The sequence below is a fragment of the Microtus pennsylvanicus genome, chromosome 2 (genome assembly GCF_037038515.1).
Source record: "Microtus pennsylvanicus isolate mMicPen1 chromosome 2, mMicPen1.hap1, whole genome shotgun sequence".
Taxonomy (NCBI): domain Eukaryota; kingdom Metazoa; phylum Chordata; class Mammalia; order Rodentia; family Cricetidae; genus Microtus; species Microtus pennsylvanicus.
The window spans coordinates 4,145,834-4,164,026 of record NC_134580.1 but is presented as its reverse complement, the minus strand read 5'-3'; the positions used below and the strand labels follow the sequence as shown (position 1 = coordinate 4,164,026).

At 50.1% G+C, this 18,193-nt stretch overlaps 1 protein-coding gene across 3 annotated transcripts in view; it reads left to right on the top strand.

Moving 5' to 3' along the window:
• The window catches only part of Zc3h3 (zinc finger CCCH-type containing 3), an 83,238-nt gene that overhangs the window by 43,420 nt on the left and 21,625 nt on the right, over nt 1-18,193 (top strand). For 2 of the 3 annotated variants that reach the window (XM_075959549.1, XM_075959550.1), the window contains 4 exons: nt 11,808-11,992; nt 17,520-17,562; nt 17,637-17,795; nt 17,885-17,954. In XM_075959549.1, coding sequence (XP_075815664.1) covers nt 11,808-11,992; nt 17,520-17,562; nt 17,637-17,795; nt 17,885-17,954 — 457 coding nt within the window. Of the gene's footprint in view, nt 1-11,807; nt 11,993-16,500; nt 16,589-17,519; nt 17,563-17,636; nt 17,796-17,884; nt 17,955-18,193 lie in introns of those variants that run through there. The other variant, XM_075959551.1, reaches the window with a different exon arrangement.

Genomic DNA, 18,193 nt, shown 5'->3' with positions numbered 1-18,193 from the left:
CAGATAATCAATACCATATCTGACTTCCTCTATATCAGTCCTCTAGCTGGTCTAACCTCAAAACATGCTTCACCTCCCAGGTTGGTGTTGTGATGGTGGGTAGTGATGGCCTTGCCTTAGAACTTGAGAAATTTGGCCTTTTTAGCGGTAAGTTCTCTCCCATGAGAGCTGCTATCTGAAGGGATCATGCTATCTCCTGGACTCCCTGCCAGGTGCTCACTTAGGATCTAGGAGGGCTCACCCCAGAACCCCACTGTGTCATGCTGGGGAAGAGGGTGAGCGGGACTGGCATCTCTGCCATTACAGTACTTTCAGGAAAAAATGATGCTTCCGTAGGGTGTAAGAGTGCCACCAGGGGGCATGGTCTCTTAGGTCAGGGTGAGGCCCTTCCTATGTCCTCTTTCACCTGCCTCATGGCCTCTCATCTACAGAATGTTCTGTTCTCAGGCATAGGAGTGGATGACACCCTACCCTGAGCCTAGGGAACAGGCCCCCTGTGGGAGCTGCCTCCTCCTAGGTATTTGGTTTCTGTCCTCCACCCCACCCCTTTCTGCCTGGCATTTGCTATGGCTGTTGGAAGTCTCACGCTTCACATGCTGCCTGGGCAGCTGAGGCTCACGGAGGCCAGAGGTGTGTTTTGCTGGTGACAGTTGACCTGGTGTATAGATTGGAGTTGAAGTTTGAGAGACTTCTTGTTTTAGGAGCAGGCCCAGGTACCCTGGTCAATCTGCAGGTGGGTGGGCTGGTTGGGACCCCAGCTAGGCTCTTGAGGGCTTTCCCCAAGTCAGCAGGGTGCCTGTGGCTTCTTGCCCCTCCCCAGAGCTGCAGTCCCTTGTGTAATTTGCAGTGGGATGTCTGTTAAGATTGCGTCCACTTCCCAAGTCAGCACTTAATTGGCAAGGCGCTTGATTTAACAGCGTGGGAGCCTCCACCGGAAAAATGGCTTGAATAAATCTCTGCCTGACGCCAGAAAATAGATATAATCTCAGCATTAACTACATTAATAGTAGCAGGAGCTGAATTAAGAAAGCCATAAAGCATAGGTGGGGAGCATAAATTATGGTCCCTCCTCCCCTTCATGTTTGGGTCAGGGAGGTCGGGCCTGGGCGGGGCAAGGACTTATCCACAGAGCCTGAGCAGGAGCCTGAGCAGAAGCTGGAGGGACAGCCCTGACATGGCCTGACCTATGGGTGTCAAGGGTCTCACCTGTAGGGAGAGTGTCTTAGCCCTTCCCTCCTGGCTCTTGTTTGTCCCAGGTCTGGGTAATCCTGGCAGAGTGGTCCAGCAGTGCCATGAGGTGCTAGAATAGCCCCTGTATTCATCATTAGGAGTGACAGAGCAGCTCTGAGCTGTGGTGATATTTAAGATATTCATCAATCTGACTATAGGACAAGGCCAGTTCGGGCCCCCTCTCTATTCTTAGGGTCTTAACTGGGGTCATCCCTGTGGGTTCCTGGGAATTTCTCTAGTGCTAGACTTCTTGCTAGGCCCTTAATGGCTCCCTCAATCAAAATATCTCTTTCCTTGCTCTCGTTTCTGTCCTTCCTCCATCTCGGCTATCCCAGTGTTTCAGGTTCTCCTCCCCCCTCCTCTTCTCCCCTCATCTTTCCTTTCCACCCTCCCTACTCTCCCACCCCCATGCTTCCAATTTTGTCAGGTGATCTAGTCTATTTCTCCTTTCCAGGTGGATTTATGTTTTTCTTAGGGTTCACTTTGTTACTTAGCTTCTCTAGGATCATGAACTATAGCTCAATATCCTTTGCTTTACAGCTAGTATCCACTTATGAGTGAGTATATACCATGTTCATCTTTCTGGGTCTGGGTTACTTCACTCAGGATGGCTTTTTTTTTGGAACCTATTCTCTTTGAATGGATACTTTACTCAGCCTAGATATAGTAGGGAGGGCCTTGGACCTTCCCTGAAGCAATGTGCCTTACCCTCCTTGAGGAGTGGATCGGGGGTGGGATGGGGAGGAGGTAGAGGATATGGGAGGAGGGGAGGGAGTGGGAACTGTATGTATTGGTATGTAAAATGAAAAAAAATAGTTTGTTTTCTTTAAAAAAAATAAAAGGAAGAGACATGGGTGCACACCTGGAGAAAAGCTAGGTGAGAACAGCAGGAAGGCACCGTCTGGAGCCAAGAAGGGAAGCCTCCCCTGAGACCAACCAGTCAGTGGCAGTTGGGTCTGGAACTTTCAGCCTCATGAGGAAGCATGTTGTGTTGTTGAAGCACCCCTGCTTTCTGTGGGGCAGCCTGAGTGGGGCACCTTACCACAGGTCCTCAGACTGTACAGGGTGCTGTGTGTGGCAGTAGCTTTGTCTCATGACTTGTCCATTTTGCTATTGACAAGTGTCTCGGTTGCTTTTTGTCTCAGCATCTGCTCACAAAGCTGCTCTCAGTCTTGCTGGACATGTCTTGAGGTGACAGAGAACTTTGATGTTCATGGAGTTTGGCCTTGGGATGGATGAAAGGACAAGTAGGTTCCCGTGCTCTTGCCCCACACTGCAGTCAGTTACAGCGTCAATGTTGCAGTCCCTGTGTTCTCTTATTGTAAAGTTAACAGGGCTCATATATGTTCAGCTTTAATCCAGTCTGACTGGTGCCACGTAAGAAAAGGAAGAGACAAGGAGCCATGATGCCGGTGTGGGGTGTGTGTGTGTGTGTGTGTGTGTGTGTGTGTGTGTGTGTGTGTGTGTATATACATATATATATACACAAATGGAGGTCAGATGACAATTTGTGGTGTTCTCTTTTCTCCTTCTATTGTGTGGTTTCCAGGGATTGAACCCGGGTTGTTAGGCTTGGCAGCAAGAGCCTTAACTTGCTAAGCCAACTTGCAAGCCCTTTCACTTTTTCTTTACAAGTAAATAATGTTGAGTGTCTTCCACACTTAGCATTCTGGGCTGTACTTTTTCATGGAGTTCTTCTTCATGTCTTTTGCCTGTGTTTGCTGAAGTACTGTAAGTATTACGGATATGTCCTTCTCCTAGATGTCTTATTGCATTATAGGCTTGCTTATTGCTGCTGCTGAAGCCAGCTGGGGTCTTGTACATGCTAAACAAGGTCTTTACTACTGAGCAACACCAGTAATCTGAGGACATGCTTTTTAATGCTCTGATTTATCATTTTTTTATTTTTCTTTTCTTTTTTTCCTTTTTTTGTTTTTTGAGACAGGGTTTCCCTGTGTAACAGTCCTAGCTGTCCTGGAACTAGCTCTTGTAGTCCAGGTTGGCCTCCAACTCTCAGGGATTTACCTGCCTCTGCCTCCTGAGTACTGGGATTAAAGGCGTGCGCCACCACTGCCCAGCCTCTTTCATTCTTTTCTTTTCTTTTTCTTTTTTCTTTTTAGTTTTTCAAGGCAGGGTTTCTCTTTGGAGCCCTGACTTTCCCAGAACTCACGCTGCAGAACAGGCTGGCCTTGAACTCAGAGATTTGCTTGCCTCTTGAGTGCCAGCACCACTGCCCAGCTAGCATTCTTTTCTTTTATATAGATTCTTTGTTTAAGAAATATTTGCCTACCCAAGATCATATTTTCTTTCAGCAACTTAGAAATCACCTCTGAGTCTATGATCCTTCTTCTGCTGAGTTTTATTTTATAGGATGTTTCAACACTCTTTTGTCCCTCAAAGGAGATAAGAAAGGATCTCCCTTAACTTGCCCAAGTACATGGTATCAAGCCTCACTCAGACTCTTTAACACTAGAACTGTTTCTGACCCCTCTGTTTTTACCAATGGACAGGCTGTTTGTTGGGATTGTTCCTTAAGACTTGTTCTTTCAGGAGAACTTTAGGTGTACTTTTGTAGCCTCCCCCAACAATCATCCTCCAAGCAACAAGAGTGCACTTTATTCTTACTACCTTGTTTCTTGCACAGTCGGGACGGCCCTGCCTTGCTGTGTGTGTATCCTGTTCTCAGTGTTAGGTGAGTGCCACTGCCTCCACATATGGGCGGATATACCTGCTGTGAAGTTCTTGCTACTTTTTCTTCCATACGTATTATTCCACCTGGTTTTTTGCTTGCATCTTGGAAGGATATTGGTTCTCATATACCAATATCATTTATCTGTTCATCCCTCTAACTCTAATGAGTTTTTATTGTTGAGCTTTATGGTCTTTCCCTGGTGTTGGTATAGAGGTCACTTCTTAGCGAGGCTCCCCTCATACAGGCAGCTAACTGAATTCCCTATACAGTCTTGGAGAGGTTTTTTCCCATGCCTCTGTGGAAGAGCATTGCTCTACTTAAATAGTATGACCCTTGGATACCTGAGGGCCTACCCATGCCTCTCAGCAGCTGATGCTTTGGTATTAAGTGGGTCCTGGGCTGACAATGTGGGAAAACGTGCCCAGCTGCAGAGGACTGAGGATGCTGCCTATGGTATATACCAGCCATTACCACCACGGATAATTGTGTTGGCCACTGAGCCCCAGCCTCTTTACCCATGTTGCTGAACTCTGCACTCTGAGTAGGGCCATTAAGGCCTAGCAATACCTGTTTTTTGCAGCTAACATACAAAACACCAATAGCTTCAGCTGAAATGGATTTTTAAAAGTGTCATTTTATGGAGAATTTTACTTTCCATCTTGTTGTTTATTAGGCTCTTAAAGGGAAAGCTTGTAATGTATCCATTGATCGAAATACCAATTGAATAGACGTGAGCACATAAAGTACATAAAATCGCCCAGCCCCTCGTAATAGGGCAGAGTCATTTGTAATGGAGGCAGTGCAATTAGCTTTACCCACCACCGCTGGGCTAGGTCTGCAAGGTGTGGCCCTGAATCACTGTTGCTCATTAATGTGAGAGAGAGAGGGTGGAGCAGGATCCCTCAAGGAGTGATACCCTGAAGAGTCCTTGGGTAACATAGCAGAGCTCTTCCTTGGAACCCTGTTCATGGGTCAGCCTTGGGCCCTAATTAGCCAACTTTGTCCTACCTCCTTCACCAATAGCCACTCACTTGCGTCCCCTGCCTGCCAATGGCCTTACCTGCCCCAGGCTGACCTTTTTCCTTCCATACAGTTTACACAGTCAGCCTTCTCCATGGATATCCTATCCTCACTGTGGCCCTCCAGGGCAAGACTGCCCTTTTCCTTCGTACATGGTGCCTGTATCCCAGGGATAATGAGTCTTCTTAGTTACCTCCAACTTCATGCCTGTGTTCTGCTTGTCCCTTGGCCCTGGTAGTCTTCTCCCCAGGACTGTCTCCATCTCGGGAACCTGAGATGCTGGGTTGTTCAGGTCGTTGAGATAAAGCCTGTTGAGGCTTCTCTCTTCCAGAGCATTTCATGGGCTGCACTGCCCTGCCCTGCCCTGCCCAAGATACGCAGGTACTGAAACCATTTGGTAGGACTAGCACTGGGGGAAAGGAGTGTTTGTACTGCTTGGTATCCACACACATGCTCGTGTACTGGCACACACACAGGCACACATACTAGCTCACTCTCCTGAGCTGAATGGCTGGCGTGGGGTGGCCGGTTTCTGGTGGAAAGCCCTGCTAAGCAGTTTAGTGCCTGTCACGGCGGCTCCGCCTGACCTACTTGGGGATTCGCCGTGCAAGCTGCCTCTTCTGCTGACTGCGCACTCTTGATCGCTCAGCTCCAAGCTTCAAAAACCGTGCTCCATTTCCTGAAAAATGCTTCCCTGGTTGTTTTCTCTACTCCCCAGCCAGCCTGCCCAACCCCTGTTCCAACACCACCAGTTTGGGCACCCTGGCCCCACATGCTAACATTCTCTGGGTAGCAGTTGTTGGGGTCACTACTCTGTCCTCAAGTGTCCTCTGACCCACCTCTTCTTTCTAGCCCATTGCTTTCTTGTGCTCAGCCTTGATTTGCAGATGGGTACCTTGTTTGCAAGATCTCCTTGTTCTGTTTCCCACTATCCCTGCCTGTAACTGACCAGAGCTTCCTGAGAGGTCCTGGGAACCCACACCTCTGCTTCATATCTGGCACTTGCCCATTAGTACAGATTTCCAGAGCTGCCCACATTCCACACAGCATGGGCCTTATCCTCTGTTGAGTCCCGGATGACAGTCAATGGCTAGGGCTTCCTCAAGGACATAATGCCTGAGCTTGGACCCAGATGCAGTCATGTCTTCAGACAGAGGGACAACATGTGTAAAGGCCCAGTACCAGGAGCACAATACTTTGGAGGTTCTGCAGCTTCCTAGGGTAACTGGAATTCTAGACTAGAGAGAGGGAGGGTTTCAACATGGGAGCAGTGACCAGCAAGGACTCGAGCTCAGCCCTATGGACCTCTAGTGAAATAGACAGAAAGAGGAAATTGGGGAAACTTTATCAGTTGACTAGTTTCAAACAAATGGACAGAGAAGAGTAGGTGAAGGAATCCTTAACCTGAACCAGTAGAAGCAAGGCTGGGCTCTAGGTATTAGCAGAGGACAAGTGGCTGAGACCTGAGGTTGGAAGGCAGGTAACAAGGCCATGTTTCTGAGAAGTCTGGGAGGCAGAAGGTTTTGGGAATGGAGGTGGACGGATTAGAGGAAAAGGGTGGGAGGTCAGTGTAGAAAGTAAATAGAAGCAAGTGGACTTTGGCAGTGAGGGGAGGGCGCACACATGGGCTTTTGTTTGTTTCTTGTTGGGGAGAGGTATGTTCATGTGAATGTGTGTGTGTGTACACATATGCACATCTACATGGAAACCAGAGATCAACCTTAGGTGTCATTCCTCAGGATCCATCCACATTGCTTTTTTTTTTTCTAGACAGGGTTTTTCTGTGTAGCCCCTGCTGTCCTGGAACTCACTCTGTAGACCAGGCTGGCCTCAAACTCAGTCACAGAGATCCGCCTGCCTGTGTCTTCCAAGTGCTGAGATTAAAGGCATGTGCTACTACCACCTGGTCCACCTTGTTTTTGAGACAAGGTCTCTCATTGGTCTGGAGCTCAATAAGTCAGCTAAGCTGGCTTGCCAGTGAGCCCCTGGAATCTCTTCTCTCTGCCTCCCTATTGTAAGTATACACCTCTGCACTTGGCTTTTTACACGTGTGATGGAGATTAAACCCTGGTCTTCTTTTTGCATGTCAAGTGCTTTGCAGATAGAGGCATCTCCCCAGCCACCTGTTTCTTTCTCACAGGCAAGGTTGTAGTGTGATGGATAGCAGCAAGAGCCAGAGCTGAGCTGGAAGGCACAGGAGGGTTCTGGGTGGGACTCTTCCTATCTTCACTTAAGTTTACCTGTAAACTATCTGTGCTGTCTGGTATACTGAAAGGAAATGAACTCTGGTCCCAGCTCCTTGCCCCAGCTGCCCAGGGAACTCTCTTCCCTCATCAGCAGTGTTTGTAGAGACCCAGCTCTGATCTCAGTCTCTGTGATTCAAAGATGCTAACGGACCTGGTATATGTGGGCTTCCAAGTTTAGAATTCACTGTCTGTGACCTGGGCCCCTGCATGCTCCCTGACTGTGCCCTGGCCAGAGTCTCTTCCAGGGTCCCTGCTCCCTTACCGTCTATACTGGGTCTGTACTGATCACACTGGTTTCTAAGAGAAGGGTGTGTTGCCTGTCAGGGTCTCATGCATGAGGACATTACAGAGCCAAGAGAATGGGTTGCAGAGGCCAGGCTGCCTGGAGGACTGTGCCCACAGAGGGGCAGGTAGGCAATTGTTAGGAAGAGCTGTCTACCAGATGCTTGTCCACTGAGCTACAGTCTGCTGCTGGTGATGTAAGTGTTGGAACATTCTGTTGTGTCTGAACCCTGTAAAGCTAGGGGAGGACAGGCTTAGCTATCCAAGTACCTTCAACCCCATCACTGTCTCTCTGCCATCCCAGACAGCTTCTGACTTGAAAGTTTCCAGTGCTCATAAGGAAGTGGTCACACAGCACCTCTTTTTTTTTTCTTTCTTAAAAAAAAAATTAAAAAAAAAACTACTTTTGAGGTGTGTGTCTTTCTCCCCATTATCGCTGCTTTTCATTTAAAATGTTATCTCCCCTTGCCCCATCCTTTGTGCCCCACCCCCAAGGGGAAGAGGGGAGGCCTAGCCTCACCCTGGTGTAGTCAAGGTTATGGTGATAAATCCTGGGGCATTGTCACTTCTATTCGGAGTAAATTGGCTGGCCGCTTTCGGGCTGAAGGAAAGATAATTTGCTGTAGTATTTCAAATGGATTAGAAATGGATTTGAAGGGAAAGTTCATGCCTCCCATTACAAAGGCGAGAAAGAAGACTATCTTAAGGCACTGTTCCCTCCCTGGCCTTCATTATCCACGCTTAATACCTTTCCTATTTTCCAGCGTTAATGAAATTTCCTGGCGGCATGGGCCTGCCGGACGGATGGGAGAAGCCTTTAGATCTGCGGCTCCCGTTGCAGAAAAGGAATTACAGAGCCATGCCGTGAGGGCAGGCGCTTGCAGGGTCCTTGGCCCTGCTATTATCTCATTAATTTTATCCTCTCTTCTCTGTACAGTTCGTTTCCAAAGGCTGTCCTCTCCATTAGGGTAACAATTTACTGGAGTGCTGTGACACCCATGGCAGTAAAAAGCTACAAGGCCCCACCTGGCGCCCTCTGCTGCGGCTTCCAAAGCCAGTGAATTGGCAAGGGTGGGTGTGGGTGGATGGGTGAGGGAAAGGCCTTTGCTTTGACCTGGTTAAGCTACAGGGTCCAATCAGATCTCCTTGAGTTCTCATCCATAGCAACACCCAAGTGTAGCCCCTTGCAAGGCTCAGGCTCTTGGTTGAGCAAAGCAGCAGGTAGCACCTGTGCCTATTCCCTGCAGGCCCTGGATCCACAGGCCTTTGCACACATCTAGAATAAGAACACAGGGGCTGCTATCCTGCATCTTGCCCAAGTAGATCCACAGATGGCCCACAATTGTTCTCACCATCTAATGAGCAGTTTTTGAAGGAAGAAAGAGAAAGGGACAAATGGATATTTCCTGATCATCCCTAAGAATTTAAACATGTCAAGCCAGGTTGGTGTAATCCCAGCACTCAAGAGGTTGAGGCAGGAATGTCTCTTGTTTGAAGTTATCTCATAGTAAGACCTTGTCTCAAAAAAAAAAAAGCAAAACAAAATAAACATGTGGAATAACTAAGGCTGTCTTGGGAAGAATTGTAACCACAGATGAGCCTTTCATCTCTGAAGACCAGTCATGAAAAACCGGCTTGTTCATCTGAGGGTCAAGGGCTGAGAACCAGGTCTGGTCTGAGTCATCCTAGCCCAGCCTGAGCCCCATGCTTTCTCCTGATTCCTGGTTTCTTGAGGCAGGCCGTTGACATCCCCAACTTGAGACTTCCTCATGTGTAAGGGAGGGGCTGCAGTCCTCCTGCTTGGGCAAGTGCTTGAAGAAATAAAGGAACTCTACAGTTCTGGTTGGGCCTGAGGTCTCTGGCTGCCTCACACTGTTTTAGTCTGTGGCTCCTCTTCTGTGGTTAAATCTAGGGAGGAGTAGAAGGGAATCACATTCAGAGCTCCCTGTGCCTTTCTCAGCTCCCTAAAATGCCTCTGCATCGGGTGTGTTCCTGCAGGGCTGGGCCCCAGATTGTAGTTGAGCATGCGTGTGCTTGTCTTCTGATTAACATATTTCTGGTGGCTGTGTATTTGCTCACATTGTAGAGATGGAGTGTGGAGTGCTTGGGAGAAATATTATGGAAAGAGAGTCTGCATGGACCCCATCAGGTCTTCTGGTAAGGACCAGAGCTGGCTTCTAGCTTCAGTTATAGGGTGGCTAGCTAAGAGATCACTGCTGCAGAATTGTACTCTTCAGTCCCCTCTTCCTCAGAATTGCTACTCTAGCCCCAGGCTGGTGGATGCAGGGGTCTTTTCAAGTCTCACATTGAAGAAACTCTAGTAGCTACTGCTCTAGTACCAGTTTATTTTAACTAAGGATTTGGAATTAAGTTGAACATCCTTTGTGAAGTGACCATAGCTCTGATTAAAGATCAGGACATACCACTGAGCCTCTAGGACTGGCAGGATTGACAGTAGATCTCTCTTGGTTGGACCTTTTCTCATATCCAGTGAAAGCCAAGGGTACAAAGTCTGATATACTAGATCTTGGGTCACAGTCTCATAGGACTCCTGTCTCTAACCCAGATGGTACCCAGTAGAGGGCTGATGAATGTGTGATGGGTAAGGCAGTGAGTGGCCAGGCAGACCAATCACTGCAGCCTGGCTTCTTGGCAGGACTCTTTCCCTCCAAGATTGGTGTTTGTGAGCTTGAATTTTAATTAAGAGAAACTGGGTTAAGTGCCTTCTGTGGCCTCCCCACTACTGTTTGTACTTACACCGCAGCTCTGGTCCCCTGACGGCTGGCTCGCTTTGCTCACATTATCTCACTAATGAGCCCTCTGAGGCCACTGGCTGGCAAGAGTTAGCCCAGCTTGCAAGTGGAGAGACCAAGGCTCAAAGGGGCTGTGGTACTGAATGTTAGAATGGTAGCTGAGTCCAAGTGCATGGCTGCCCTTCCCCTGGTGCTTTTCTTTCGGTGTGGCTTCCCTTGGGTGACAGGGCAAGCTATGGTGGGCAGTGCTGCAGGTGTCTTGGTAGAGGCAAACAAGCGAACCCCCTCTGGCTGTTTACTCTATAGTTCAGTTCTGGGGATTCCTTCTTGGCCCCTAGTTGGCTGGAGAAGGGTCTGTTATAGCTGTGGAATCCTGAGAAACTTCAGACCATACTTTCACCAGGAGCTAGTTCTAGATAGGCCACAGGGCCATGGGAGCCACTGGGAGTACCCTGTGGGGTCTGGAAGAGAAGGGTCACAGCCCTGTACCAGTCTGGATATGTTGCCCTCACCTTCCATTTTAGCTGTCTCCTGGGGAGTGGGGACTGCTGTTATGAAGGCCTCTGTGTACTCTGCTGGTACATAGCTGGTGCCCATTGCTCACATTTGCCACTAGAGGGCAGTGCACGCAGGCTGTGATCATGTGATAAGTAGCATCTGATTTACATAAACATTACACACCACCAGAATGTATCTTGAAGATTGGCTGAAAGCTGAGCCCCCTGTGCTCACCTGGCTGCCTGGGGCACCAGGTTCCCTCCTTGAGGGCAGTCTACTCAAATCACAGCTAGGCAAGAGCTGTCACATCAAGGCCCTTCTTCAGCTTGTTTAGTGCTTGAGCCTCCAGGGGTCCTGGGGTGACTGGTAGACCTGAAAGCTTGAAAGGGTGGGGAGCAGTAGGATGGTCTCTGAGGTCTGTTCTCCAAGCCACCAATCCTACAGCTGCCCCTTTCCTCTTGAACAGTAATTTCTATCCCACACTGTGGACCTGATGAGGTTGTGAGAATGCCCTTATACCTTCTCAGTGCAGGGCTCTCTGAGCAGTGGATAAGGAAAGAGCTACAATGAGCAGTAGTTCCCCTTGATCCCATGACTCTCTTGTCCTGGGGCAAAGCCTGTACCAACCTTGGCAGAAACCCAAGTGGCTGTCATATACTGGAGCCAAGGGGCCAGGGCCTGCACTGCTTTTCAAAATACAGGTGCCCAGACAGCTGCCTTCTTGTGTGCTCAGGGAACATACCCAGCATGGAGATACTCACCAGTGGCCAGACTAGGAGACAGCAAGGACAGGTGTGTTTTGGAGGAGGCCAGTCCTCTCTGTGACCCTTTGGGGGCTCATGAATTTCTAACCAGTTTGTGTAATACTGTGCCTTGGGTCTCCTTGTCAGAAGTCCTTGGCACTACTGCTACAGAAACGTCTCTATGAGAGGTAAGGGGACAGCCCTGGCAGCTGGGCCAGAGATACCCAGAAACCCCAACTATAATGTACCCTATATAGCAAGTGCTTCAGGCTGGATGTAGCACAGGCCACCAAATCTATAGCTTGTTCTGGGCCATGTCTAATAGACAGTTTTGTCTCTGTAGGTCCCTGGTGCTGAACCGTCTGCGTCCAACCATCACTGGGAGTGGGAAAGCCCCACCTAGTTCCCCTCGGTGGCGCAACAAAGGCTATCGCTGCATAGGAGGGGTTCTCTACAAAGTGTCTGCCAACAAACTCTCCAAGACCTCCAGTCGGCCCAGTGATGGCAGCAGGGCCCTCCTCCGCACAGGTGAGATGGGATACTGCAGAGTATGTGGATGAGCACTGAATGTCAGTGTGTCTCACTGTCGCTGGGCTCTCCGCTGTGGGCATAGCCATGTAAGGGAGCAAGGCCAGGGTCCTGGAACTTAGAGAGCTGAGAGAGTGGATGCACCCAGAGAGAACTGGATGGGCACAGGGCGTTAGTTTCCCTTGTGAAACTGAAAGGGTAGCCAGAATGGGGGCAGTGTTGGGAGGCCCTGCAACCCTAGTATCCCCTGGGAGTCTGAGTGGCGCTTGCCTCTTGCTTGGCTGAGCAGCCCAGATTTTCTGTGGGAGACCATCAGGAGCACCTGTGTTTTGCTCTTGGACAAAGGATGAGCCAGGTATGGTAAACATGCCTGGGTGAGCGAACACCTGGGGCCATGGCACCCCTAATCACATTGGTGATGCCTCACCAAGTATATCTGGAGGCAGGCACCATCACTGCTGCAAGCCCCTGCAGCCTGGGGACAGGCTGAGGAGAAAGGAAATGCTCTGGATGTGCTTATTGTACAAATTAACTAGAAAAGTATTTTGGTTTCAGTCCAATTTTACCCTCTTTTGTGCCCATCAAAAAGTACAGCAAGATTATGGATTGCTGTGGAATTGCAGAGGCCCAGCTGTGCCCAGCAGCCCTGTTCACTCACCAGAGGGGTTTAAAGGAGAAGAAATCAAGCAGGGAGAAGGCACTGTCAAGGGCACTCCTAGGATGATGAAGATACAGGGACTATCCCATTTGGGACAGCCAGCTCCTCTGTGTCCCTGCTAGGTTGTGCTCGAGAGCTGTTCTTCAGGTCCAGAGCTTCCAGGTGCTGTTCTCTGGGCAAGATGCTCAGGGAATATAGCTCCTGGCATTTCTCCCTTTCTGGTAGAAGAACCTGGTGAACTCATTTGAGAACTGTGGGAGTAGCCTGGGCTCCTACTCTGTTATATGCCCTTGGGTCTCCGCTTCCCCATCAGTAATTTCCCTCTTCCTGTGGCTTTGATCTGTCTCACACTCCAGGCTTCCTAAGCACCAAGGCTTGGGATTAAGATGAACCTTGGGCTGGGAAATAGACCCTCTCATCTCCCTGAAGTGACCATCACCTGGTGACTACCACATGGTCCTGTCCTCAGATACTAGGACTAGCCATCTTGTGCTGCTGCGTCCTGATTTGCATTGTTTCTGGCTGGATGGGCTTAGGGCATGGGACTGCACCAGCCATCTGAGCTTCTTGCATCGCTCCTATCTGGGGGAGGTAGAGATGAGAGGTGTAAAGAACCTCTGTTACAGGGGTCTCTGTAACTTTAATTTGTTTTTTGAGACAGGGTCCTTCTATTCTGTAGAATATAAATTTTGTCAGGGCAGCAGAAGTGTTGGACTTGGCCTCTCCTAGTCAAGTGTCCTTCACTGGGAGAGGATGGACTCTAAGCTATACAGAGGGCTGACTGCTTCCCTGTCCCTTCTCACTGGGAAGCTGTGTCTGTTCCTGTGATCCCAGGACCGAGTACCGAGTTCTATAGACTCTGCCTTCCTGTCTCCCACACACAGAGCTTCCACATCACCATGCTGTGAACAGTCTATCCTCGTTACTCTGAGTCTGACCTTTTGCCCCCTTTCTTTGCTGTAGACCCAACTAAGAAGGAATTTCTGCTCCCATAAGCCCTTGCAGCCTTGTTTCCCAGTGCTCTAGCAGCCACCTAGAGCCTCACCTCATCCAGCCAGCTCTGTGTAAGGGAACATGTGATGAGAGCAGGTGGAAGTCCCGGGGCATCTCTACCTCTATCTCTACCTCTACTCCTGTCCTTGCTTTGCCAAGGCTTCAATCTGCTGCCAGTCAGAGCATCATTGTCCCTGACCTACCTTACCTAAGCCTTGGCAGCCATTCTGGGGCTTGCCTTTTCTGTCCCTGGGACAAGACACAGGCTGGCAAGACCACAAGGGAAATGACCAGTGAGCTGGGGAGCACCTGCTGCCTGGACAGCCCCCCCACATGACCCCCACCCCACAGTGAGGAAGGTAGATTGCTCCCAACAGTGCACTACAGCTGACTGGCCCACTTACACTAGTCATAATTAAAGAAATAAATTTCCTTCTTTAGTGTCAGCAAACCTTTGACTTCAACAAGAAAGTACAACCCTTCACAGAGGGATGGGGCACCAACTCCTCTCCTGGCCACTACTCCAGGCCCTCAAGGATAGAGTCAGCTTTAGCCATGGTTTTCTTGACTTTGTGAAGTTCAGCCTACCCTCCCAAGTCTACCTGCTATTCAAATGGCCCCGTTCCTGACCCTTGCCCTGATTTTGCCTGGGAACTGTATCCTTGGTTGGCTGGACTTGCTGAGAACACAAAGAGCCTGACAAGTCCCTTCAGTAAGGGACAGAAGTCGCAGACTACAGAGCTAGCCCTGGCTTCTTGAGGGCCTCCAGGCCAAAGTGAAGCAGGTATGCTCTGTAGTGTTCTGTTGCTGACTAGCCATCTGTATGCTCCGGGGCAAGGAAGGTTTCTATAGCTTTCTTTTGTTTGTTTTTGAGACAAAGTCCTTCTATTATGTAGCTCTGGCTGTCCTGGAATGCACTCTGTAGACCATGCTGTCCTCAAACTCACAGAGATCCACCTGCCTTTGCCTCCTGAGTGCTGGGGATTAAAGGTGTGCACTACCACACCTGGCCCTCTGTAACTAATTATTTGTGCCCTGCCTTCCCCTCCTTGGGTACCAGGAGGTCACATTAGAGGGGCATGCAGGGAAGCTTTGTTAGCTGCACTCAAAGGGCACAGAGCTACCAGGTTATAGAGACCCTGCTCGTTGCTGTTCCTCACTGTGACTTTTCTACCATTTTGTTTTTCTTTCCAAGATTGCAGTTCTAGGTGCCTTTGTAGAATGTGTCCTACCTGGACCTGGTGGACTCTCAGCTGAATAGACTTGGTCTTAGCACTTGCACCAACCTCTTGGGAGCAACTAGACAACTAAGCAGTAAAACTGAGGACAGATCACTGAGCTTGGCCCCTTATTTGCCTGGTGGACTCTGCCAGAGTGATAGCCTGAGTGCTGAAGAGGCTTTGACATCTCCGAAAGATGAGCTCCCTTTGAGGACCAGCGAACAGACAGGGCACAAAGCAAGGGTGGGGCTGGAGGGAGCCAGTATTTATTTTGGGAAACTCCAGGAAGTGGATGTGCTCCAGAGTGCACAGCAGAAGCAGCACCTTATGCTCCCAGGTCAGGGCTGTGCCGGTGAGCTTTTTGCACCTCTGGTTGCTTCTTTTCAAGCCAGCTACTTTATGTGCATTTTTAACACTGCAAAGCATTTGGAAAGGTGCCTCCCATCCTTGTCAAAACTCCCACCGTGAGCCCCACGCTGATGTGTTTTTAAAAGCAGAAAGTGGAAAAATGAGAAAGCTGCTCCCTACCAGGACCTGACAGGTGGCACGTGATGCCCACGTGTTCCTGCCTGGGAGCAGATGGTGCCAGTGTCACCAGCAGGCTGGGTGACAGCCCAGGAACCAGTGCTCATTGACAGACTATCACATTGCACGTCACTAGTTACGAAGACTGGCAGGTGTGAATATGTGTCTGTGCCACCTGAACATTACTCCACTGCCACCCTAAGGGCGGGTGTCCTCAGCTAGAAATAGAGACCACCCTAAATTCTTCCTTGCTTCTCCACACCCTGAGACCTTTGCCACCCTTCCTTTCCCCTTACTGCTTCCTCCTCAGACCCTGCAGTCCTTCCTGTGCCTTCCTTGAGGTCCTTGTTCATGCCCCAACTGCCTGAGCCTGCATAGTTATGCAACAGAGCCCCTGCTCCCCACTGGGGCCCCATGGATATCCTTTTTAAACTCAAGGGCACTGAAGTTAATTGTGGGGCAGCCTCTGACCAGAGAGTCCCACAGAACTCTGGGAGAGTAACATCCAGCTTCACAGCTCATACCTCAGATACCTCAGGTACTTCCTAGCCGCAGACAGGATTTCCCTAGCAGGCCTGGTCTTGTCTTGGGCCCAAAGTCCCTAAGATACCAAGGTTCAGCATATCATTTCACCCCTGTCTAGGGAAGACTAAAAGGGTGTGGGGAGCTCTCAGGGCCAAGTAGCTCGCAGGGTGCCCAGGGACAATGGTATGAGTTCCCAACCAGTGGGGATGGAGGGGTGCTGCTCTGGAGCAGGTCCCGGGTGTTCTGATTGTGTGCATTCAGGCACTTTAGAACATCCCCTTTTAAAACCTAGATGGCTTTGTCATCACCTCAGGTCCTCAGAATTTCTGAGTGATGTCACTTGTGCCTCTTAATGCAGTATTCATTTCAGCAGCTGCTCTGCAGGAAATCGGATCTGGTCTGGGAAGGGTCATGTGTGTATTTGAGGAACCAGGGAAAGCCACCCTGAGCAATCCCTGCCCTGCCTGCCCTGTGATCCTGGAGTTGGCCTGTGTCTTTAAAAGGCCGGCAAAGCTGTGTGGTGAGCCTGGGCATCTCCTCACACAGATGCCTTGAGGTTTTCAGGGAGCCCCTTTCCTATTCCGTTGTCTTCGTGTCACGTTGGTCACCTCAGAAAGGCTAATTGGATTTTGGTGTTTGGGAGTTTGAGGAGTATGAGAGGGAGCCTTCCAACTTGTAAGTAACAAGATCCAAATGGACCCAAACACCCTTGTCTGCAGCCACTTTGCAGAACTGCAGGTCGCATTTTCAGCTGTGCCAACACATTCTTCTTTCTCCTCTTCTTCCCTTCCTCCCCTTGTCCCTCTTCCTCCTCTCCCCATCCCCTCTTCTTCCCCTTCTCCCTCTTTCTTCTCCCCTTTCCTACCCTCCCCCTCTTCCTTCCCCTCTTTTCACTGTCCTTCCCTCACACTCCCCCCTTTTCCCTTCTCTCCTCCCCTTCTCACTCTCGTCCCCCCCTCCTCTCCTTCACTTTCCTTCCTCCATTCCTCCCCCCCATCTTTTTTTTAACAATCCTTTAAGTCTAAAAAACCAATTTCTCTCCTATACAGCCAGGCCCATATTTTCCGCCTTGGTATAAATAAGTAGCCTCCTCTGTTACCTTCTCAGGCTCTACAAAGTAGGTGCCATCACCCTTTGCCATTTGTATGATGGCCTCCCTGGTAGCCAGGCCAAGGACAGAGTCTAGAGACATGTCCATGAGCTAATCACTGCCTCAGTGCAAGGACCTGCCCCTTGAGCCTCCTGGGCACTGAGCAGGAGCAGGAAACTGGGAAGCCAGCAGGGAACCAGCAAATACCAAGTTGATCTTAGGTCACCTAGCTGGTTGGAGACATCAGGGACTGGCAGTCTGTTCCAGTCTTTGACCCTGATGCTGGATCCAAGGCTGCCCACCCTCAAGATAAGCCAGGCTCAGGGCCTAGCATTGCCCCGCTCTTGATGCTGTGTCCCCAGAGGGAAGAAGGGCTATGCCTGAGCTAAGTGCTAGGGGGCTCCAGGGTACTTTGCCAAGATGATTTGGCAGGAAGAAGGTGTGAGTCAGCCAGGGAAGGTTAGGTAAAGGCTGTAGCTGGGATGGGCCTGATGTGACCTGTTTCTTCCCCTGTAGGACGACTGGACCCTGCCACCAGCTGCAGTCGTTCCTTGGCCAGGTGTGTCCCTTGAGGCTGGGAAGGTAGGGGCTCCCTGCTCACTCTTGGGCTCACAAACCTCTCCCTGTATACAGCCGGGCCGTCCAGCGAAGCCTGGCCATCATCCGGCAGGCGAAGCAGAAGAAAGAGAAGAAGAGAGAGTACTGCATGTATTACAACCGCTTTGGCAGGTGTAACCGTGGCGAGCGCTGCCCCTATATCCATGACCCTGAGAAGGTGGCCGTGTGCACCAGGTGCCCTGCCCGTCCTTACTGACTACTTGGGGGGTTAGTGGCAAAACCTGGCACCAGCCCTCCCCAAACCTTCCTGTCCCATGCTGCAGATTTGTCCGAGGCACATGCAAGAAGACAGATGGGTCCTGCCCTTTCTCTCACCATGTATCCAAGGAGAAGGTGAGTGCTGTATGGTCAGCAGGTCTGCTCTTCCAGATGTTCCTGGGTGCCATCCAGCCTTCAGACATATTGGACTGCATAGTTTTCCTTGGTCTTAAGTTAACAGCTCCCACCTCCAGTATCCACACGCTCATATATTCCTCCTCCAGCTCACCCCTTCACTCCCATGGCCCGCTGTGTTGTGCTGCCTCTTCCTCCTGCTGGAAGCGGCACCAAACCTGGGGTCCCAGTATATCACA